Here is a 24246-nt window from a genome sequence, read left to right on the forward strand (position 1 = left end):
TGTTTCATTTGTACGGCAACCCCCCTCTTAGTGGAGGGATGGGTCTCTAACCATCATAAGAACCTTTTTTGGCCCCAAAAGCCCATACATGCAAATTTTTACGCCCGATTGGTTCAGTATTTTTCGATTCTATAAGGAACATACGGACAGACAGACAGACAGACAGAAATCCATTTTTATAGGTACAGATTGTGTTAGTAGGGTAGCTTTCTGGAGGAAGCGAAGAATTGCTTCGAGAGGCACGATACGAGAAGCTTCTTTAAAACGATCAACGGAATCAGGAACCGGATCGTGCCAACTTCTGATGTGTGCAACGACAAGGAGCGGAACCTGATTACCGAACGATCGGGGGTGGCCAGGCGTTGGAAACAACATTTCGATGGACTGTTGAATGGTAAACAAGAAGGAGCTGTCAACAGAAACAGGATAACCGTTGAGGATGATGGACAAGTAGTGGATACACTAACTTTGGACGAGGTTAAAACACAGCTGGAGAGCCGGAAATACAGCAAGACAGTTAAAAAGGACGGTATCCCAGCCCAACTTTTGAAAATCTTTGAAAGTCGGGAGCGAACGGCTGTATTGTGCATTTCATCAGAGTCATCGACTCTGGTGCAATAATTATTGAGGCATTACTCTCCTCAATTATGCATACAAAATTCTCTCCCGGATACCGTTTTTACAAACTGAGGCCCCTGACAGAACACCTTTGTGGGCGAATACCAAATGAACCAAATGTCCACGTGGCGGCAAATCCTCGATAAATTTCGGGAATTCAACTTGCAGTCTCTGCATTTGTTTATAGACTTCAAGGCGACGTAAGTTCCAGTGAAATGAAGTGAGTTGTGGCGGATTATACTTGAACATGGTTTTCCAACACAACTGATTAAGCTGATACGTGCTACGCTTGATGGTTCAAAATCTCCCGTTGGATGAGCGCAGTTGACGAGGTTGCTAGAACAGCGGATGTTAGGGGCGATTGGAAAGTGACAGCCCAAGACTGGAATCGTTGAGACAACCATCAAATTCGGCCCAGATTCAACAAGCGGATTGTCGCCAAAAAAGCAAGTAAGCCGAAATCTAGCTAAGAACGAGTTTTACGATAGGCTCAAGAGTATTTATAGAGTCCCCAAAATGCGATGTGAAAATCATTACCGTAAATGCAAACATACAGATCGGATAAAAATATTTCTTCAGCTCTTATCCGTTGAGCAATGATACCTGCATTAAGCTTGTAAATTTTGCAACGACCAGAAGACTAGTTTAAGACATTACCCTTCTTTGTCGATCAGCCAAGATTCGAACATACGACGACTGACTTCTTAGACCACCCAGTTAACCAATAAACATAACCAATGCTATTCAAATGCAAGTCAATAAGCATTTAGGTCACCTTAAAGGCTACTTAAAAGCTATTTTGGCAAAATATACGGCTACTTTACGGCTAATCCTCTTATAGTGCTAACAAATGCTTATCTGCAGCTGATTACCGACAAGAAGATTTTGAACAAAATTTTGGATGCCAATTTAATGCAGATAGTCAGCCAATAAGCTAATAAACAGCAACGTGTAGTATAAAATACCAGATATGCTAATAAACGGCAAATTTACTGCTTATATTAATACTTATTGGTTACCTGAGCTGCCTTGTAAGATATAAGTTGGTTGTGGAATAACATTCATGGCGCCATCAAGACAATTGCGCGAGATGTAATATATTGCTAGGTTGCAGCTAGGTATAAGGAGCATTTCCAGATGATGTTGAATATGGAAGAAAATGAGACATTTACCCTGTAAATTCTGGGAGTGCAACTTGCAAACTTATCATCTCTTTGTGGATTTCAAGGCGGCGTAGGATACAATCAAGTTAAACGAGCTGTGTCAAATAACGCTTGGAAGCTTATTAGAATTACGCTGCAGGGATCCAAATCACGCATCGGAATAGCCGTTGAAGCTTCAGGCCCTTTCGTAACAAGGAGATGCGCATCCACTGTCCCACCTGTTATTAAGCACTGCCTAGGAAAGTTTAGTAGGACGGGGAGAGGGATTTGGATGGGAAACGCTAATATGAGGTAAAAAATATAGTTTTTTTGATAAAACTCAAATTTGCAAGTTCCAAACAAAGATCCCCAGATTTTTGGTCAAAGAAAACTTAGCTTCTTTAGCTATCTGGAGCATGACGGGGCTCTGGTTTCCTGACACAGTATCATTTTGGAACAGCCTAGTATGTGCTCGTGCGTGGATGGTTTTCCGACCGTGACGAACAGAAAAAGGTGAAAAATGAGTGAAGATTATATGTGTTCAATGTGGATATTTAGTGCATCGAAACTTGAAGGTGTTTGTGTGATAGAAATGTGGTCACGGAGAAGGCATAATTACCTGTTACGATAGCGGCATGGCTTTCCTCAGTGTGCACCGAGATCATGATTGTCTCTCCGTTCTGGCCAATCTTGGTACACTCGCTAAACATACGGTGTGCTTCACCGTTCTCGCCGGGGCTCGCTACAAGGGCCTCTGCAGTCGGCAAGAGAAATCGCGCAAACACAAGCATGTTTCATGTGCGTAATACAACGTTTTTTTAGAAAACATTGGGATGGGAGTGGAAATCCCATGATGCATGTGTGACATGTATGTGTGTGGTCGTGTTCATGGCGATGAAGATGTGTGGAACATGTGTAAAACAGAGATTAATTACAATGGTTTATAATATATTGCTACGGGGCAGTATGTACAAAAATTCAGGGTATACGATCTTCAAACGACTTGGTGAAGAACTGGTGTCAAACTGCTAATATTCTACCTAGGTGGAATGGAATCAAAAAGGGACTTTTTTACAGTGAATTAAGTGCATGGGAAGTGTTTTGACTAAGTTGCGTTACCCTGGTTGCTGGAAACTTCATTTGGAGTTATCCGGTTGGCTAACATTGCTTCAAGTTCCTGAACCGGTTCAGGAACGAACGGTTCTTCGATATTTACAGTAAGTTCTGTAATAAGCAGCTCACATTCAGGACTTGAAGGTCTTGGAGGTACCTCTTCTTCAAGTGATACTGTTTCAGTATCACGAACCTCTTCGTTGCTTACTTCCCATGCTTTCTCTACATATACAGCCGAATAACAATAACATTAAGCGCTTGATTTTAATAAACACAGTACATGTAAAAAAAGGTATTATCACAATAATCCAGCAAAAAATCGACACTGAGCCAAACTCCTTTATAAACAGAGCTCAGGTTATTGACAAAAAACCCCTTAATCTCTCTCTTGTCAATAGACAAAACCGCATTATTACTGTCAACAGACTTTGTTTGATCAGAATCTATCAACTAAAACATATAGTACCAGCTTAATTAGCCGGTTACCACAATACTCACTTTGTACGACGACCCTTGACTTGCTGGAAGCTGTTCCCATGGAGTTGACCGCGCGTACTTCGTAGTCTCCGGAGTCAGCACCACGAACCATTGTTAGCGAAAGAGTGTAGTTTTCCACCCGCTGAGAATCTCTCTTGATCGTAAGTCGTGCATCGGTTTGCACGGGTTGGCCATTTTTGAACCATGTGATCTCCGGTTCCGGTTGGGCGTAGATTTCCACCTCAAGGGTAAGCGTAGTGTTCTCGTCGACTTCGGTATCGACTAGAGACTTGCGCACTTTAGGTGTGCATAGGACGGTAGTTTTTGCGCTGCACTCATCCGATCCGTAAACGTTTGTGAACTTGGCTTTGTACATTCCGTGCAGTTCCGCTTTAGCTTCCTTGAGGAATAACTTGTAGTACAGACCTTCTTCTTCAACGCGGAATTCGTTGCGTGATTCAGTAATCTCCATGCCGTCGATATACCACTGGACTGTCGGTCTTGGGTATCCGTCGGCTTTGACTGCCAGCATAATATTATGCTCGCCTTCTCTGCAGGTGATTGGGTTCAACTCTTCACGAACCTTAGCTTCGGTGTTAACGTTCACCTGCGAACGCTCCGTCACCGTTCCGAAGTCGTTGATTACGTCAGCTGTGTACTTGGCAGTATCATCACGATTGGCTGCATGAATTTTCAGCGTAAAACGGCCATCCTCTTCGGTAATGATAATCCGTTTTCCATCCGGAATAACTTCCCTGCCATCTTTGTACCAGCGTACGACCGGCATCGGATTGCTGTCAGCTTTGACAACCAGCTCGATGTCTTCCTTCTCGTTGACGATAGTCTCCGGTGGTAGTTTGTGTGTAACACGTGGCGGAGAGTTAACAATAAATTCCCAGAACTCCGTGGCTTGGCTAATTTCGTTGGTGGCAATGATCTATGTGAAAAAAATTAAATTATCTTCTTCTATTAAAACTAAAGTGGACTACTTCTTACCGAATAATTGCCTGCGTCTTCAAGAGTAACCGGACTGTACTTGATGATGTGGTAGGTTTCGGCAGTCAGGAACTTGATACGATCACTTTCTTTGATCTCTTTACCATTGCGATAGAAACGTACGGTTGCCTCCGGGATGGCTTCCACCTCGATGGACATTTTGTAGTGTTCCCCAACCATGGCAGACATGTCAGTAGGTTTGACGATTCTCGGTGGACATTTGACGATCAGGTTGATAAAGGTACTATCTTCGCCCAGTTCGTTCTGCGCAACGATCGAGTAGGCACCGGCGTCCGAGGGCTGTGCGTTCATGATGACTAGCGATACGGACTCGGCATCCTCGTAGAGGAACTTATAGCGATCACCCGGTTCGATAATGGTGCCTTCGTGACGCCATACGAGCTCTGGCTTCGGATAGCCGTGGACTTTGATTTCAATCAATGCTTTACCGCCAATTCGCGCCAGTGCGTCCTTCGATTCAACAACTATTTGCGGCTTGCATGGCTCCTGCATAAGTTGGTTAACCTGTCCCTGAACCGTGAGTTCAGCACTACACTGGATATTGCCGGAAGCGGTTGCGGCAACACAAGTGTAGAGTCCAGCATCTTCTGGTTTCACGTGCTGGAAGACAAGCGCCAACGAGTCGGAGTCATCAGCCATTAGGACCTTAAACCGCTCTTCAGGATCGAAGGGAACACCGTTCTTTCGCCACACGAATTTGGTCTTATCCGCAAGAGTGTCCAGCTCGTTGAAAAGCTCTCTTTGGTCGGTCACTAGCAGTTGCGCTTCGGTTTTCGTGCTACCGAATTTGTTGTAGGCCGTACACGAGTAGACACCACAGTCGCCCTTGTGTACCTCTGGGATTATTAACTCAAAGTACCCGCTGTCCTCACGGTCGCGAACGACCTTCATACGCTTATCGGTGTCCACAATTTCACGATCGTCTTTGCAGCTAAAGTGGGGTGTCAATTACGTTATATGTTAGCAGTTTTATTGGAAAAAATGAAGGATACTTACAATCGAATCTTTGGCTTCGGATCTCCCTTGACCTTAACCATGAACGTGAGATAGGTCTTTTCAATGACCTCAGTATCCTTTAGTTTAACCAGGAACACGGGAGAGTTGGTGTCTGCCAGGGCTTTTCTTTGCTGGGGAGTCACTAATTAAACAAGAAACAAAACAAACACATTTCATGAGGATGAATCAGACAAAAACTGACTAACTTACATTTCTCCACGGTCAACTGAGCAGTACAGGAAGCGTTCTCGGTTCCGTTGATGGCGCGAGCCGTGTACGTGCCGGTATCCTCTTCGCGACAATGTTGGATTTCCAGCGAGTACTGCAGATCATTGGTTTGCTTCGTGATAATGCGATCAGCCAGCTTATCGTCAAGTGGTCGGTTGTCCTTGAGCCACTGCATGTCGGAACGTTCGTCGAGCTGGCAGGAAAACTTTGCATTTTCACCGGCTGTTTTCAGAGTGAAAAATCAATTAGAAAATGTGCGATAACCGATATCATGGTAGTAGTATCATAGTTTATAAGTTGTGTTTTACTGTGATAACGTCTTAGTTATCTTGGTTGGTTCCTTCCTCGAGGTGTTGTATTGTGAGGACACTCTTCACCGAAGGTTATTAGTCCAAAGTTTCTTAGATACAGAATAGGTTGGACTACGGTCATTATTTACTCGGTAAAAACTACATTAGGAAATCGAAGCGTTCTAAAGAAGCTCTTTTAATATCTACGAAAGCTTTGTCTTGACAAATAATTTGGACATTGATTTAAGCAGACAATGGACTCCAATAAGCGTGTTGAAAGCGAATTTGAAAAAAAAGCTGTTTATGTACGTGTACAAGTCTGGTGTCTACTAGAATAGTTGAAGCTGTAAAGTGAAAACAAATGCAAACGTGAAGTCATTCACATTTCCATTTGATGTTGTTTGTTTGAAGTTTGTTGAGTGTGCGACTGTTAGCTTAGAAAACTACAACTTACGCTCGACACTTAGACCGTGAATTGCCTTCACAAAGTGGGGTCTAATGTTGGTTGGCACTCGTAGTGCCTCAGTTTGAGTTGCTGACATCTTCTCTTCGTGCTTGTATTCGAACTCTGCTAGTTCCTCAAGTTGCGCTGAACGTCCAAATTGTCAGGGGGATATTAAGTTTGGTTTGAAAGGAATCAGATTAGATTTACTATTGTAAGTATACACTGGCAAATAGGTAATGATAAAACATTAGATGATACGAAGCTTAGGGTGTGAACAATGAAATTTTAGAGGTTATCAAACAAAAACCATAGATATTTCGAATATTTTACGGCAAACTCAAATAATGTTGAAAATAATAGCTTAATAAATGAAACAGAGCATTTGAACGTGCCAAAGAGCAAATAAATAAAAAAAAATACTGAACATAACTTAGACGTATACAGACAGGTACATGTAGAAGCATGCAATTAACCGCCATCGAATTGCCGATTCGGATTGGTGCATAGATCTAGACTTGCCGTACTACGTAGTGCGAGTTAACAGACGAACAACAGAGACGTTTCGTTTCAATGCTACTGACTATACCTTCAAGAGTGCGACCTTTTCGCGATGCATGGCGTGACACGGAAGTACTTTGTTCGTCCATTTCGCGTCTCCTCTCTATCAGTTCTAGATCAGGATCGGCTGTGCAAATTTTTTCCCCAGTCACCGAGTCCTCTACTGTGTACTGGTATTCGTAGACCGGTTCTTTGGGTTTCCGCTCCTCTTCTTCAGGTATGATAATGCTCTCAAATTCACCTTGTTCAGCTTTCTGTATCGTATCTTCGGCGTAACGAACTGTCTCGCCGGTTTTACCAAACACGTGCTTGATACCTTTCACTTTTCGATGGGCAGCAGCAGTGGAAAAGTCCGGATCCGGTCCTTCTATGTGGCCCTCCAAGAAAAGCTGACTTTTACGTTCTAATTCGTCGGTGTTTACCACTAGTTTTCTGGTGATTTTCGGTGGTGGCGGTGGAGGAGGACGGTCCTTTCTGATGAAAACTTCGATGGTAGCCTGGTAAACGGGCGGAGGAGGTGGATCGAAAAATGTTGGTAACTGAAGCGGCGGTGGATCGGGTTTGTCTTCGTTACCTTCACCCGAACCTTCTTGATCTTCCCCACCAGCTTCGCCTTGATCGCCGCCTTGACCCTCACTTGTTGAGCCCCCCTGTTGTTCTGATCCCCCTTGTTCACCGGACTCTTGGGACGAAGACACTTTCTGTTGTTCGGAATTTGAACTGTTATCAGCTGCCTTCACTAATCCCGGTAGTTTACTACCCGGATTTTCACTTTCACCTAACACACACTGTACAGACTGCCGAGTAGCCTGGATCTGTTCAAGAAGTTCTGTGGCAGTTTCTTTGATTTGTTGGATTTCTTTCCTGCTTCGCAACTCAAACTTTCTTCGGATTTCCTCTTCTTCGGCTTGTCTAAGGCGCTTGGCTTCCGCGAGTGCCGCTCGTTCTCTAGTATAGATATCTTCAAGTTTACGCTTAAGAACTTCTTCACTAGATTTCTGTTCTATAAGATTCTCTAGGGAAGATTCTAGCGGGTCAACCGCTACGGGAGAATCGTTACCGTTTACACTAGCGGAATCTGCTGTAATGGTGGTCAAATTCAAAGGTATGTAAAAGCGGAATATACAATGCAGATGAGTGCAACAAACGTACCGTACACGGTGCGGGTTGGAAACTCGCAGCCTACACTAACGATTACAAACTTACCTTTACTCTTAGCCGGCAGTTCCGGTAGCTTCACGGATTCGATCTTTTTCGGCTCGAACGGTTTTTTCTCTGCTTTTTTCGACTCGAATGAATCCGGTTTTATCGGAGGAGTGACCTGCTCGATTGGAGCTTCTGTCTTTTTGGGTGAATCTGGTTGCTTCTTTACGGGGACTGGTTTTTTCTCCGCTGGTGGAGAACTATCCGCAGAAGCTTTGACTGAGGTTTTAGGTGTTTCTTCTGAAACTTTCGCTGCCGCTGGTTTTGGAACACTGGAAGTCTTGGGCGAAACTTTAGCCGCAGGACTGGTTGGAGAATCAACTTTTTCAACGACCTTTACGACCGGTGTTTTATCGCTTGCTTTTGGACTTACCGGTGCTTTTACCGTCGGTGCTGGTGTTTCAACTTTTGGCTTTGAAACGTCGACTTTTTTCTCAACTGGTTTTGCAGTAGTGGGTGTCTTGACGACGGGAGTTTTGACTATAGAGCTTTTCGGAGCTTCTACCGGGGACTTTGGAGTCACAACAGCAGTCGCTGGTTTTTCAACCGGTTTAATTGGTTCTGGTTTTGGGCTTTCCGGAGTTTTTTTAGGTGCCTCTTGTTTTGGTTTTAGAGGTTCGATTTCCGCTTGCTTTGATGGTAGTTTTTCCAAAGGTGAACTTTCCAGAAGCTTTGTTGGTGTTTTCACTGCCGGTTCAACTTTCTTCTGTTCTGGTTTTGAACTTAGCTGTGGAGCAGTTTTAACGGTTGCTTTTCCAGAAGGTTTCGGGCTTTCAGGAGCTTGAACCGGAGGTGTTTTTACTGCTTCAACTGTTGGTTTTTGCTGTTCTTGCTCCTTAGTTGGAGTTTTCGGAGGTGTGGTTTTTTTGCTCGCTGGTTCTGCTTTCTTTTCTGTTGCTTTAGCGGTAGCTTTTGTACTGATGGACGATGATTTCTCGTCTTTTAGCTTACCGCTTTCCGATGGCTTATTATCGATTGGTATTATTTGCCCAGGTAAGGTTATGGATAGCTTTGGTGATTGAACAGATTTGTTATCAGCAGGTTGTTTACCAGAAATCGACTCTACTTTTTTGTCCGGAATCGAAATATGTAACTTTGGTCGTTCTTTCTCCTTTACTGTAACACTCTCTGAAGTTTTATCAGCGACTTTAACTGACTCGACTTTTTGTTCGATGGTAGTTGATGTTGCCTTCGGCAATTGATTTGGCTTACTAGCAGGAGACTGATTTTCAACCTTCGGTTCTGCTTTCTTATCCTGAATTGAGCTGTCTAACTTTGGTTTTGGTTCTTTTTTATCCTCTTCCTTCTTGCTAATCTCTGGGAGTTTTACAGCCTCAACCTTTTGTGCAACGAAACGCTTGTCTTCTTTCGGCTTTTCGACCGGTTTAACGGCGACTGGAAGTTTAGATTCTGAGGTTTTGTTTGTTTCTACCGTAGTCTCTTGATCCTTCTGGAACGATTGTCTTCGGGCGGTATGCCTTGCTTCGATCTGTGCTAACTTTGATTGGGTGTCTGTCTGTTCGGAAGTCTTTTCGACGGTGACTTTAACTTCTTCAATTTGTTTTTCTACCTGCAACTGTTGCTGTTTTTGCCTGCGGGCTGCGTATTTTGATTCAATCTGTTGGATCTTCGATAGTGGCTCCGGGCTTTGCGGAGTATCTTCAGTAGTAGGAGTTTTTGGTTCCGCAGTAGCTGCTGGAGCTGATTCAACTAGCTTGGGAGCTTCCGGTTTGGGTGGCTTACTGTACTTTGATTCAAGCTGTTCAAGCTTCGACTTTGGTTTTGCTGGCTCTTGCTTTTGTTCTAAGACAGGAGTCTGCGCTATAACTTCTTTGGTCTTGACTTCCTCTACAAGGACCTGCTCTTGCTTTTTGTATTTTGATTCGATCTTCTGTACTTTTGATTGTGGTTCAGCTGGTTGTTCAGCCTTCGTCTGTGGTTTCACTGGCTCTTGCTTTTGTTCTAAGACAGGAGTCTGTGCTACAACTTCTTTAGCCTTAACTTCCTCTGCTAGGACCTGTTCTTGCTTTTTGTATTTCGATTCAATCTGCTGTACTTTCGATGGCGGCTCAGCTAATTTTACTTCTGCTTGTGCCTGCTTCTGTTGTTGTTGTTGTTGCTGCTGCTGCTGTTGTTTTAACTTCTGTTGTTCTTGCTTCTGCTTGAGGGCAGCGAATTTGGATTCAACGATTTGGAATTTCGCGTCTACTTCTTCGGATTTTTGCTCGAGTTGCTTCTGCTTGAGAGCGGCGTATTTGGATTCGATCTGTTTTATTTTCGAATCAGCGTCTATTGCCGCACTCGGGAGAGACTCTTGCTTAACTGTGGCGGATGTAGTGGTCACTTCTTGTTGAACTGTTTCGGATTTTATTGCTTGTTGCTGCTGTTGTTTCAGCAATGCTTGTTTGGAGTCAATTTGAACGCTCTTTGAAACAGAATCCTGCTCTAGAGTTGAAACTGACGACTGGGTAGTGTGTTTTTGCTGTTTCTGTTTTATAATAGATTTCTGTTCTGTAGAAGACGATGATGTAGTTTCTACTTTAATAACGGATTGTTGAGCCGATTGTGCAACTTTGGTTTCGATTACTTGAACCTTGGATTGAGCTCCTAGCTGAGCTTCCTGTTGTCGCTTAACGGCGATTGATTTAGAATCTTCTGTTTGGATAGTTTGCTGCTTTTGAGCTTTGGTTGCTTTAATTTCTTGAACTTGAACCTTTGCTTGCGATTCCAATTGGGTCTCTTGCTGTCGCTTAACAGCTAAGGACTTCGATTCTGTAGTTTGGGTACTTGTCTTGCCTGTAAGCTTTGACTCCTGAACCTTAGATTGAGTAGAAACTTTAGATTCTTGTTTAACTTGAACGGAAACTGCCTTAACCTCCTGTACCTGAGTGCTAGTACGTTGACTCTGTACAACTTGTTCGGTCTGCTGAAGTTGAGCGATCTCTTGTTTGCTCGCAGAAATATCTAATTTACGGGCAGATTTCTTCACTTCAAACGCTGCTAGGCGCTCCTGGACACTGGCAGGTTTTTCTTCTTCCTCTGCTTCAACAGTTACCGCTTCCTGACTCGCTGTTTGTTGCAGTGATTGAGCTTCTTCACGATGATGCGCTTTATGCTTGAAAACCACGTAGTTATCCGCAAAATCCGACGGCTTGATGTTTTCGTCAGTTTTATGTGCTTCTATTCTTTGCGGTAGTTTTATGATACTCTCATCGATATTGGTCTGAGTTGGATCGATGCGCAAATCGTCGTTGCTGTGCTCCTGTAATGCGACGGTATTATTAACGTATTCTTCGATTTCGTAAATCCAACGCTGTTTGGATTCCTCCGAGTATGCGATCAGATGCACGACTTCACCGCGTCCGGCAGTCTTGGGATGTAATTCCAAAGAACGAGAATCGATATCCTTGATTTGCACGTCGGGTAGCTTCACGATTTCCTTAAGAATAAAGATCGATTTTTCGTCCGATAGACGTTTTGCTTTGGTGATGAGAATGCGTGCTTTGAATAAAAAGAGATAGCGTTCCTTGATTTTACCTTCCTTGTCCTTTACGCCGAAGTACTCGTGGGCGAGAACGCGTCCTAACTTTTGTAGATTCCCGCGGAAACCTTCGATGCTCTCCAAGTATTTATTATTCGCTGCTCGACTAGGCACTGAGAGCATCAACTCTAGGGCCTTCTGGAGATCGGTAACATTTTCGCCCAGTGAGGTGGAATATTTCAAAAGTTCCTGCGGGTTGGTATGAGGAAATTACGATAAGTTTTTATACTTTAAAGCAAGTTATCTTATACTAACCAAACTGTGTGTACGGATTGTTCTGATAGGGGTCTGTTTACTTTGATCTGTGTTTTTTTAGAAATCAATCAAACATGTGTTTATGTCATGGTAACGTTTGAAGGGAAAAGGGCACATGTTATGAAATGAACACCTGTTCCGCATCTTTCAGCGGTCACGATGCACCCATGAATGTGAAAAAAATGTAACCAAGAAGTTGTTGTACATAATCCATTTCATAACCTGTGGCTGTCGTTCTATTTTGCTTACACAGAGACTAAAAATAGCATACCCCACACCGGTTTTTAAGGCTAGCAGTGCAACAACATTCGATTCGAGTATGGTCGAACGTGTTGTAAACACTACAGCTTATTTTTAGCCATTATGTTTAGTGTGTTCATGATAAAAAAAAGTCAATTTTTTTAGTCTGCCTGGATCACCCTAACATCGTAAGTGGTCATAGCAAGCCAACAAAATACTATGATTTCTCTGCTCATTTTCATTATTGCAGGTATTTAATTTTAAATTTCTGCTTAATAATCAGGCGTCTACCACGATAAGTTAAAGTTGACGTGTCCCAACGGTTGACGTGTCGCAACGCATAAAATTTTATGAGGCACAAAAACTATTTGCTATCTCACAAGTATTTCGACAGCATCGTTTAGACATAAAAATGTATAGTTTTGCGGGTAGCACCGAATAATATTGCTCTGCTGTATCTTTGTTTACGGAAGCAGAATATCTCTTTACTGATTCACAACTCATCCTTCGAGAATTTTTCCTCAATTTCTATTTCATAATGTATTAACTCAAAACATTATTGACTTTATTAACAAGAAAAAATCAGTGTTGTGTTATAGACATGACGTTATAGCGTGATTGATGCCGAACTACTCTAGGCAGGTTTTTACTATTCAACCTTGAAAACTTTTTCCACTGCTTTAAACAATATTTTTGGCAGTTGAACTATTTCACATAGCCAAAAATGAATACTTTCGCTAGAGACATCTATCCAATATAGTTCCGTTCTATTCGAATTTTTCCTTCTGTCTAAGCTGCAATCAGCAAGGCACAACAAGTATTTCACAGTAGTCAAATCGTGTTCCTATAGTTGTGTCTTCCGTGGTTGGGAGTTTGAGATATCATGTCTCCATGAAATGACTCCAAAAAAGATTTAATATGAATTTTCAAAAGCAAACAAAATTTCCTTCATCAAGCGCACGTTAGTCTGCAGCTGCACTGGCAATGATCAAACTGATGTCTGTGCTAGAAAAACATTTTTTCTTGGCAAATTTACTAAACATGCCCAAAATATGGTGCAAAAACATTCAAAATCGATCAGACTAACGTTGAATTATTAGCTCTCAAAACTTTCTTTCGTGACATTTGTTTTTTAAATGTTCCCTTCCTTCCCATAAAACGCAGCTTTATGTAAAAAAAATTGCATAATTTGCATCGTAATGATAAGCTTTAAAACATTTTGGTCACCCTCTTGCTAATAACATTTTTATCAAAGAAAACTAATTAGTAATAAAACATTCCCTTTTGTTCGAGCGCCAAAGTTCGCTCGAAACTAACGCTATCCCAGCCGCCGCCGGCTGCCGTGACGTGAGTCACCGTCTGCGACTGAGATGATCCTCTCGATTATGCGAAGCATTCGGCAATAAAAATAACCTGTAATATAGTGCAGCGCGATGGTGTCGGCGATATATCTGTATTCAGGTGTACGGCGTTTTGTTTTTCCCGAATTTTTTCCACGCCCACCTATGAGTAGGTTATATATTTGTTTTCTTTTTTTTTGCGTAAAAATAACATCGCCACCGAATGAAAGACGCGTTACGATGCTGGTGAAGAAAAGAATCTAACTCTAAACCCCTCCAACTTTTGGTTTGTTATATAGTTTTGAACGTTCTGTTACTTTATTTCGAAAATGTTGTTTCCGTGACTAACACATTACAAGAAGGGCTAATCTGGCCCAAGTTTATTAATTATTCGGACCCCTCAATAGTTTGCCTCCTACGGACATTTGTTTTCCATTGTCAAAAAATACTACAAGAATGCATCATACTGCTTCTAGCAAGATTCTGCACCGTCTCACGAGGCGAAAGCTACACAGGCTTGGTGTGAGGACAATTTGCCAGGTTTTATTCTTTCGAAAGGGTGGCCTGCTAGGCAAACTAGGGAGTAGCAAAGAATTGACTGTGAATACTTTCTCAATACTTTCGAGAAGCTTTGGGGTGAAATTCCTCAGGATATCGTGGGTGCCAGCTGTAACGCTTTTCAACAACGATTGCGACTGGTAATTAAAGCAAAGGCAGGAAAATTCGAATTGAACCAACTTAAGACAAATGTTATGAATATACTTTATACGAAATACTCTCAAAATTGTAATTTACGCAAGCATCTTATTTTAGTGACCATTAAATTTACTGACAGTCATTGCTACTCACACTGCAAAAGTGTCGTAACTGCTGGCAGAACACGTGCTCGATCAGACACGATCAGGTCCTGACAAACTACCAAGACGAAAAACTAAAGTTTTCGTTACGAACAAGACAGTGAACTTGACAGTGTACAAGCATTCTGCCAATCACTAAGGCACTCAAAGATTCTGAGGTCAAGTTTTGGTCATGGCTATATTAAGTATTGGCTGGTAAAGCTGTACTCGTGAGACCGAGAAGCAGCTGTATTCATCCACTTAGGTTACATCAGTTCTTATCTTAACGTGCTCGTGGTACCAACTGGGATACGAGCAACCTTCTTGAATATCGGGTAACCAACATCGTAGCCTGATAGGCATATGCGAATGCTAAGAGGAATAGCCTTACTAGCCGAGAGCGTCTGTCCCCATGGCATGGCTCCGTCTTGACAGGGTTGTTCTACTGCAAGAAGAAACATCGAATCCTCAATCTGGGGATCACCTAATCTCGTAGGTGGCGATCGAGCGTCGATGGTCAATATGGACTGTTCGCACGAATATAAACTCGACAACGAAAAGGAGGCTTTATTCGCGTAGCTTGAGGTAATGTGCGACAGCCGTTCGTCTAGGGACATCAGGATCGTCATCGAGATACAATGTTGCAAACCGAGTGAGAAGCAGACGATACCCTCTCACACGCGAGCGAGTATAGGAAGCGTAGCATGCGACGCTTACTCCACTGACACAAGGGTGCGACAAACAACTGCTGCTGCTGTGTGTTGGAGGTGGTCACACGACTCTTTTGTGTGAACGGCTCTGAACCGTTCATTTGCTGCTGCGAACCGACTCAAATGAGCATTGAGCGACTCTTCTTTCACGGTTCGTTTGTTAGGCAAGTTGACAGTTCAGAAAATACGATTCATGAACCAAACTTCGTGCCACCTTTGGGTGGATTTGAAGTACCGTGGTTCTTTTCCATGAGCCGTTCGTTTGAACACGCTTCCTTGTGACCGGTTTAGTTGAATTTGTTCGTTAGCTATTCGCCCATCTCTACAGTGTGTGTATACTTTCTGCTACCTGCACACATCTAAATGCACAGCCTCGTAGCGTCTTTCTGCACATCCCACTCACGAAGCCAACAACTAATGAGCTGCCAAAAGCTTGCGAGCACCATACTAGGATATACGGCTACAGATTGATTACTAGGCTTTACTTTTTCTATTTCACGAGAGTAAGAGTGCGGGTGCGGGCCTTGCGTTCGTTAGAATGAAATCGCGCGAGTGAGAAAATTAGACCACACGAGCGTAGGATTCGCAATACTGTCGAAATATGGACGCCTAGGTCGATAGGAAAGCGATGCATACACCGGTCATACGGTCTCATAGCGAGCACACCGACACAAATTATTATGGCCGATTATGTGTAAATTGGTAGAGGTCCATGGTGATTAGAAGCACTTCTTTTCATGTAAAGACATCCAAAAAAGCACCTAGAGGTTTCCTGATCAACGTACAATGAAACATATTGTGTGCATCTACGTGCTCATAGATCATACGCGTCAAGCCAGTCCTCCTTGGCTGAACATCAGGCAGATAAACAACCTGCACTCCGTCTTGAATTTTAGGTGCGAATGGTGGATGAATCTCTGCCTCCTTTTATAGGGTAGGGTGCTATAGTCATCGAAAATATCGCTATCGAACCGACCGCTACTGCAAAATAGGTAAAAAGCCAAGCAGAACAAAAAAGGACCGGTTTGATGGGGAATCCCAGCTAGCAATGGAGAGAAAAAAGACTTGGGAAAAATATCTAAGCGTAACAACTAGGAAAAACTTCAACAAATATCGACGACCTCGGAACCAGTTAATCACGATACTCAGAACGAAAAAGTGCAAGGAGGAGGACGGAGATCGTGGAGAATAAGTATAACTGTTCCAGGCTGACACACGCTAGGTCTATTCACCTTCATAACCAATAATGTTTGTTGTCTTGACCTTTATAATGAGCTCAGACATTAATCAACGAGGGAGGCCTGGTAGGAAAACTGGGTTCGATTCTGGGTATAATCGACTTCCATTATAGCTTGGTTCAATCCGCGGACCTTCCTGTTTGGTTAAAGGTGACGAACTTCAAATGTTTCTAGTCCCAGCAAACGACAGCAATCGGGATACGGTGGTAGATTATTAGGGTCCCTGTACTCGCTCGATCCGGAGATTCCGGAGGGTAATTACCTACCTGGTAATACTAATAATCAACCAGTTCAATTTGCACAAATGTACAAATGTGTCCAAGATTTTTTGAAGTCGACGACAATTCTCGATGCAACGAATCGTCCAGTATATTTTAAGTTCATCAGCATATGCCTGAAGCCAGTGATCCTTAACATTTGTCTGCAACCAGTGCCATGAGCAGAGGCAACGTCGTCAAAGAATAAAATAAATAAAAGGGGCCCTAACTTACTGCCTTGGGGTACACCAGATTTATTTGTGAATGGGGACGATAGTTTTGACCCGACTTTCACTTGCAGAACCCAAAAATGTACACTGTACCAAATCCTTGTTAGGTCTCAGCCCTATTTGTCAAAGACAAAACATAAAAAAAACCTGAGACGAGACGTGTCAACTCGTAGCAGACCGTTTTAAACCGTTTTAGAACAGCCGCTGATTGGCCGAATTGGGCTGCTTTGCCGCATGAAAAAACACAAAAAGGACACTCAGCAACAACAACACGTCAAGAACAACATTTTCATAGCTTGTAGTAAAACTGCTAGGCAGTGTGGGAAAAGTATAGAAAGTTTTCTGAACAGAAGACAAAGAAGCCAGTTGTCACATCTTGTCTTAGAAAAAAAAACCATCAATAATTTTTATGGACTTGAAGCTGTTACGTTGGTTACGGAGGACATACGCATCCTTACCGTGTTGAAGCGGAAATTGTTCGTTCTAAAACTTTCTTCCGCTTTATGTAGCTTGTCTATTATTCTACATTTAAATTCAAATAGAGAAATAAGTGACTAGTGTATGCACTTTACATGTGTATGTGGTTTTATTTGTTGAGTGATGTAATGTAATGTTTTCAACATTCTAATCGTCATATACCTGGCGTCTCCATCAAACACAGTAATGTACTGTTGTAGAGCCGATTGATACTTTATACAAGGCTATCATGTAACTTACCTTGAACAGTAATTTATAGTCGTTAATACGTTGGATCGGTAACTTCAGATGTTCGGCGAGGGTCTTATCGTCGTTCAAGGTTTGGGAGAGCTCCTGCAAAGAGTTGATTCGACATTAGTTTGTTTAAAAATAAAACAGACGTAAAGTGATTTGTTTATGCAGAGCTGCGCATTATATATAGACGTTCATCGATAGAAATAAATGATCGCTAGGAAATCCAGGGTTCCAGATTAAATGCCAAACAAAGTTTATGTGTATTTTTGAAAAATGCATAATACCTATTTTTAGCTATTTTGGTTCATCATGCCTACATGGTATGTAGTCCTATGCCCCATGAATGTAGAATTCCCTGACGAGTGTAAACAAGCTGCTTTTGTTATTTGGCGATTATTGCGACTTTGCTTGACACTTATTAAGTTACTCATATTAATAACTATTCATGAAATGTCAGTTGTGGCGCGTGACCATAATTAACCTTTACAACGGTAAATCCCGGCCACGTGTCCCACTTATAATATGTTCATTTCAGTATTTTGCAGTGTATCGAAAAATTATTAACGTATATCTAGTGCATCTGCCTCCTTAGATTATATACCCAACTAATGGGAATAAATAATTAGAGCGCTATGCAAAATTCCTGTGCATTTACAACCAAGAATAGTATTACGTGGTATTACTCTCGCTGTAAAAACTTACAAAATCCTAATTAGAACTAGGTTAGTCACATCACAACCCATCAATCTCCACACTCGACAATACAGCAAGCGCGTCTGTGCTACGTAAGTTGACGGTCAAGTGTGACAGGCGCCCTCCAAATTGAAAAATCCGAACAGTTTAGTGGCGACAGCGAGGCGGATCTTACGCAGTAGTAGCGGTTGAATGTAAATTTTTTTCAAAATACCCGGAGCGCGCGCCGTTGCCTTGCTCGATGAGGCAGGCAGACAGTGGTAGTAGCTGTGCAGCAGCGGTCTATATAAATAAAAATATCTGGAGTTAACTCAAGTTCACTGTGAAAAACCCGCCCACACAAGAAGAAGGACAAACGTAAGCGTGCATGATTTGTAGTCTGGTTGATCGAGTTGAAACGTAAAGCATTCGGTATACAAGACACGAAACACCGAAAAACATGCCGATTAGAAGCAGCGCGACATTGCACGCCGCAGGGTGCAGCGGTCATGTGGACATGTTTATTTAATTTTATTGCGTATCGAAGGAGAGAAACTGCTAAATTTGTACGGACAGATGCATGACCTTTGAAGTAAATGCTTATTTGAACAATCTTACAGCCATCGATCAAGCAAATAGACAATTGAATTAGAATTAGAAAACGTTTTCTGCTGCGTACGTGCATGCAGGCTTGTCCAATTTTGGTCTTAAATGCCATCATAAGAGTGTAATAAAACCCAAATTGTTACTTGGGAATGATTTATCGATGCAGATTCCGAGTAAATTGACTACATTGGCATGGATGGGTGACTACTTTGACAGCTTGAATCTAACGTAAACTTTGGTTGCTTACGAAGCATAGTTGCAGAGTTATGTGCAAATGTTATTTTAGGGCGGTTTTTATGTAATTTTTCGTTATACGGCAAATGCGATATCAACAGTAGGATATTACATTGTTGAAAATTTGTAGCAGCGTTTTACATTACTCAAATATCTGTTTTGAAAATACGGTGAAAAAAATTTACAAAATATATTTCGCTTGTCCATAATTTAATCTAATCCCGTCAGGCGCTTAGCGGGGTAAAAGTGCGATTCATGGACGAGGAAAAAATGTATACCTAATTATATACAACTTTAGGCACTATATTACAGATACTAGAAATGGAAGATATGCAGAAAACTGTGTGCTCTACAGATATTGGCCGAAGGAAAACAATGTTTTTCCGCTGATGAAAAAAAAACCAAACGTTTGGAAAAGTTTCGATCTCATGGAGGCTGCAATACACCAGCGCAAAATAGGAAAGGTGCAAATTGAGAATATTTCTTACCAAAACATAACGCAGATTGAAGATAATATAGTTTTGTTAGCTACTGTTGTACTAATTTCATGGATTCGTGTTTCGCACTTTTGCCCCGCTAGTGGGGTAAAAGTGCGAATCGGCACTTGATCAGAAGAAAAAAGAATTTATTTTGCAAAACACTATTACCGCAGATGATTTATGGTTAAATGTGAAGACAATGAGTTACTGCATCACTATAAAATATATTATGTTGTTGTCCTTCTTATATCTCACGAAAATTGATGCCAACTTCAAACATCGCTCTTAGCCCCACCCTACTCTAACCCCTTAATTCAATATAGCTTAGATTCGATTCGACAAAGAAAATTAGTAATGGGAGCTAGAAGTTTTTTGACTTAAATAACTCGATTTTTATTAATTATATCGAAAAAATAACATTTTGAGAATACAATGGTTTGCCGATTGTACCTGGAAATTAAATAAAAATAAAACTTATCCAATTTAATTCTTCTATGTATATTTTATTCTTGATAGATACGTATTTCGCCTACGACTTGTAGGCATCCTCAGTGTCTGTTTTCGAACGAACATCCATTCAAGTCGCTAAATTAGGCAAAAGGGCTATGGAGCAATTCAAGCTCAACTAGCACAACGGTTTGTCTCGAATATTTTTGATTGGAATGAAATTTTTCTGATAAGTTGGATACCACGCAATGAATTATTTTCCATAAAACTTATTTGATCAAAATGACTGCTGAATCTCATAAAGAACGTTCACAAGAAGGTGCCAAAGGTAAACAACTTTGTTTCATTCCTCTATTCTTGCGTCCCCTCCATCGAATGTAAAATTTACCTGTTGGGGAAGAATAAATGCCTTATGCGAAAAATGAGATTCAGGCAAACTGAAAATTTTTTGATTTTAGGCCAAAAATATAGACTTAGCGAAGGTGAGAGTCGAACTCACAGCTCTCAGTCTCCAGTCGAGTTGTGTTGTGTAACCAATTACACCACTAGGTTGTTATACGCCGTTAGAAAAAGAAAAAAAAAAGTAAAAATTACTGTTATAAAAAAAATTAAATGCCAGACCTTATTATAAAAGTCAAGACCAAAACACGAGGTTGGTTTATTTTTGATTTATTTTTACTAAAATACTGAATACTTTCATACCTTCTGCGGATGGTCTTTAACAAAAAAAAACAAAAAACTACAAGGTATTCAGCCCTAGGAGTTATACGAAAGGGTGACGAAGGACTATATTAGATCATTAGATCAAAGACTAATGTAAACTTCAACGCCTGCAACGCCTGCAACTATTGAGACATAGATTTCTTTTAAAAATCACTTGTGTGCATCATAAAGGGTGAAATAGTAATGAATGACCAGCCCACAGATTATTGTATTAAATATGATTATGCGTAGCTTGACATGTTTCAATAATCTTACTTTAACTCGCACTCGCTTGTGGCCCTTAAAAGGGTCATTGGTTACAAATAACATTAAAGCCAAAGCACGTTCATCGCAAATATGACGTGCCGTTCGAATATCTTTGTCTTTCGACATGAATGGCAACAGGCACGTTACTTAGCGGCATCGATTCACTGTCTTTTGCTCCGAGAAGGTTCTACTAGATTACTTTCACAGCTTACCGCTTGTTACATAGCACAAAATATGGCACAAGCGCAAAAATTTCTGTCTTATTTGTATGAGAGTCCTTATCCTCCTACCACAGGGGTGAGGGGTTTCAAACCATCATAAAATAAATTCATGCCTCCCAAAACCCCCACATGCCAAATTTGGTGCGTTTTGCTTAATTCTAGAGTTAAGAGGAAATTTGTATATTATTTGTATGGCCTAAACTCTCCTAAACTCCTCTCTTCACCATAGAAAAAAAATCTTGCCAACTGAAACCCCAACATTCCACACATTTGCTTGATTGGTTCTAGAGTTATGAGGAAATTTGTATTTCATTTAGATGGGAACCCCCCTCTTAGAAGGGGAAGGGATCTCAATACACCATAGAAAAAAATCTTGCCTTCAAAAACCCCCACATGCCAAATTTGGTTCCTTTTGCTTGATTAGTTCTCGAATTATAAGGAAATTTGTAAATTATTTGTATGAGAGCCCCCCCTCCTAAAGAGGGGAGGGGTCTCAATTCATCATAGAACAAAGTTTTGCCTTCTCAAACCCCCAAATGCCAAATTTGGTTCCATTTGCTTGATTAGTTCTCGAGTTTTGAGGAAATTTGTGTTTCGTTTGTATGAGAGCCCCCCCCCCCTTTTACGCCCTCCTTAATATTGGTCTCTTAACCCTTCTATAAAATTGCTGGTCATTTTATCTATCCAACGACATATAAATTGTTCAGTTGCGTTCAGTAGTTTAGTAGTTATTAGCATTTGAAATCTTTCATTCAAACGTTACACTTCTATTTTCGTTTTCACAAAGTGCTACCCAGTCCCAGTATAGTAAACAAAGACGTAGTCCTACGTCAAAAAAAGGTAAGCGCTCACACAGCTGATCAAACCACTAAGATATTTTACGCTGTTTTAAGCTAATAATGCGAACGAAATCTTTATTATATACTGCATATAATATGCTTCCACGAGAGCACAAAGTACTTTTAAACGACATAGACTCTTAGTGTTTAAAAAAATTAATTTGCTTTTGCATTAAAGAATGAGAATTGTTTACTTCAAAACGCTGTATGTCCGGATCGGGCCAAAATAGCGTATCCTGATCTGAGAGAGGAGCCACCCGGAATTGTTGTTGTGCACCGAATTGTCAGTGCGAACCGGGTAAGAACTGTCACTACAAACCAGGTAGGGGAGAGACGTCTACAGTGAGACACTTTTTTTCCAAAATTTTTAATTTTTTTTTGGTGATAGTTACCAACGAGGTTTTCAATCCATTTCGCCAAATTTTTCTCAAACTGTATTATGTGATACAGATTCACAAACTTTACTTTGCAGGCAAATATCTTGGATCTTGTGTGTTTTATGGCAAAGCTATTCCCGATGTCTCACTGTTCCCGTTGTCTCACTGTTGACTACTCTCCCCTGTAGCTTGATTAAATGAAACAGGGGAAGAATTTTTGTGCGGTTAAATTTTAAACCCGAGCGTTCTGACTTGATTTAAATGGCAAAATTTAAATTCTCTGCATGAAAAAGAAGAAAAAGTAGAAGAAAACGAAAATAATCAATCTGTCACTGAGCTGGTTTCTCTCTCTCAGGTCATGATGTGTTTATTGTAGTGGGGATGTTTGGATAAAAAGTCAGACGAATGTGATACTGTTGAAATCTTCGAAAAGAACGTATACTCATTGAAAAAACCCTGCAGATTTGGTTTTCAATTTGAAAAAACAAAATTTGGCATCACTGACGACTAAAAACAACATTTCTTTCTACTACTTGGGATTGTTTTTCCTTTAGAAATGTAAAGAAAAGTTTGTTGCTAAACTTAATATGTCCAGAGACCTTTTGCCTAAGCAAAAGAAAATCAAAAGATTCGACAAAAACGGAACTTTTTCTAAAAAGATTGGATTGTTCCCTTTAATCAAGAACAGGTCCACAATCGGCACCAAACTTAAAACTTTTGCTTTTCGAGCTAAAATGAACGTTTTGACCGAATTCGGTTTAAATCCAAGAAGGTTGATTACACATTTGATTTTTTCTCGAATTTCGTATCTCGTTATTCGTAGGGCATTCCCTACTCACAACGACTGAATTCTAAAAAAATCGGACACACTCAATCTTTTGTACCTTTTTACCGTCGAAATGACTGATGTTTTGAGTGAAAGTAGTCAAGAGTGTATGGACTGGACACTGTTTTGGCCGGATTTGGCATCCTGCCACTATGCTCTGCCCGTCATAGACTGGTCCAAAAATAACAATATTGTTTTCGTATCAAAAGAAGATACAGAACCAAAAACTAAAAATGTTTAATAATTCTATAATGAGATTTGACCATATGCGTAAAAGAATTTTTTCGTCAAATGTGGTCTGCTGTCACCCCCTGAAACATTTGCTCCAAGGTAGCTTGTATTAATATTTCATTCATTACTGTAAATTTTTACTTAAAATAAGTTTGTTAATATTACCTAATCATTTGCAATTTGGAATAGATTTGTTGAATTTTAATCTGATAATAATTGCTTCATTGATGGTCCTCGCAACCTAGCTCTTAACAGCACCACCAGAGCACTGCTCGAATTGTTTTAGCAGAATGGCAATAAAGATTTCGTGTTTATAAAATTTTATTGTGATGTGTTCATTGTGTAAGCAGCAAACACACCAGGCCAATATGAGTGCAGAATTGGGTTGAACTGCGATTGCTATGATGTTTTAATGCCTGTGAACCTGAAAACCACATATGTCAAGACGAAATTTTCACTATTGGTCATGAAATGTTAATGTTATTGAAAATATCTTTTAATGTTTTCAGACGCAAAGTTGCATACTATACCACACATCTGCAAGTAGTTATTAGTCACCCATTTCTCAGATCGAATATATCTTACGGCTAGATTGATTACTCGATCATCACTAGGGTACTGTATGGGATTTATTTTAATTTTCCATTGGATAATAAACTAGCGTGAACGATTTTAGTATTTCGTGATTTAATCCTTGACAAGTTGCCCGAGTACATTTTTAAATTCAAGTATTCTGGTGTTACGATCCTCATCTTTCGCGCTGCCTACGCCAATAAATCAGCGTTAAAGATGCGCAAGAATGCTTTTCACTCTCTCGAGGGGTGGTGAAAGCATTTGTCACAGTTGAGCAAAAAACAGGCGTGATGCAACCTTGCCCTACCAGTCAGCAGCGCAAGATGC

General features: G+C 41.0%; 1 protein-coding gene across 1 annotated transcript in view; it reads right to left on the reverse strand.

The window, feature by feature from the left end:
• Window positions 1-24246, reverse strand: part of LOC128736417 (obscurin) — a 54973-nt gene that overhangs the window by 11421 nt on the left and 19306 nt on the right. The window contains exons 5-13 of the mRNA XM_053830899.1: window positions 17452-17544; window positions 8037-11817; window positions 6913-7965; window positions 6336-6470; window positions 5562-5813; window positions 5364-5484; window positions 4347-5298; window positions 3372-4287; window positions 2880-3095 (exon numbers count right to left, since the gene is read on the reverse strand). Of these exons, the coding sequence (XP_053686874.1) occupies window positions 2880-3095; window positions 3372-4287; window positions 4347-5298; window positions 5364-5484; window positions 5562-5813; window positions 6336-6470; window positions 6913-7965; window positions 8037-11817; window positions 17452-17544 (7519 nt within the window). The remainder of the gene's footprint in view (window positions 1-2879; window positions 3096-3371; window positions 4288-4346; window positions 5299-5363; window positions 5485-5561; window positions 5814-6335; window positions 6471-6912; window positions 7966-8036; window positions 11818-17451; window positions 17545-24246) is intronic.

The sequence above is a fragment of the Sabethes cyaneus genome, chromosome 2 (assembly GCF_943734655.1).
Source record: "Sabethes cyaneus chromosome 2, idSabCyanKW18_F2, whole genome shotgun sequence".
Classification (NCBI taxonomy): domain Eukaryota; kingdom Metazoa; phylum Arthropoda; class Insecta; order Diptera; family Culicidae; genus Sabethes; species Sabethes cyaneus.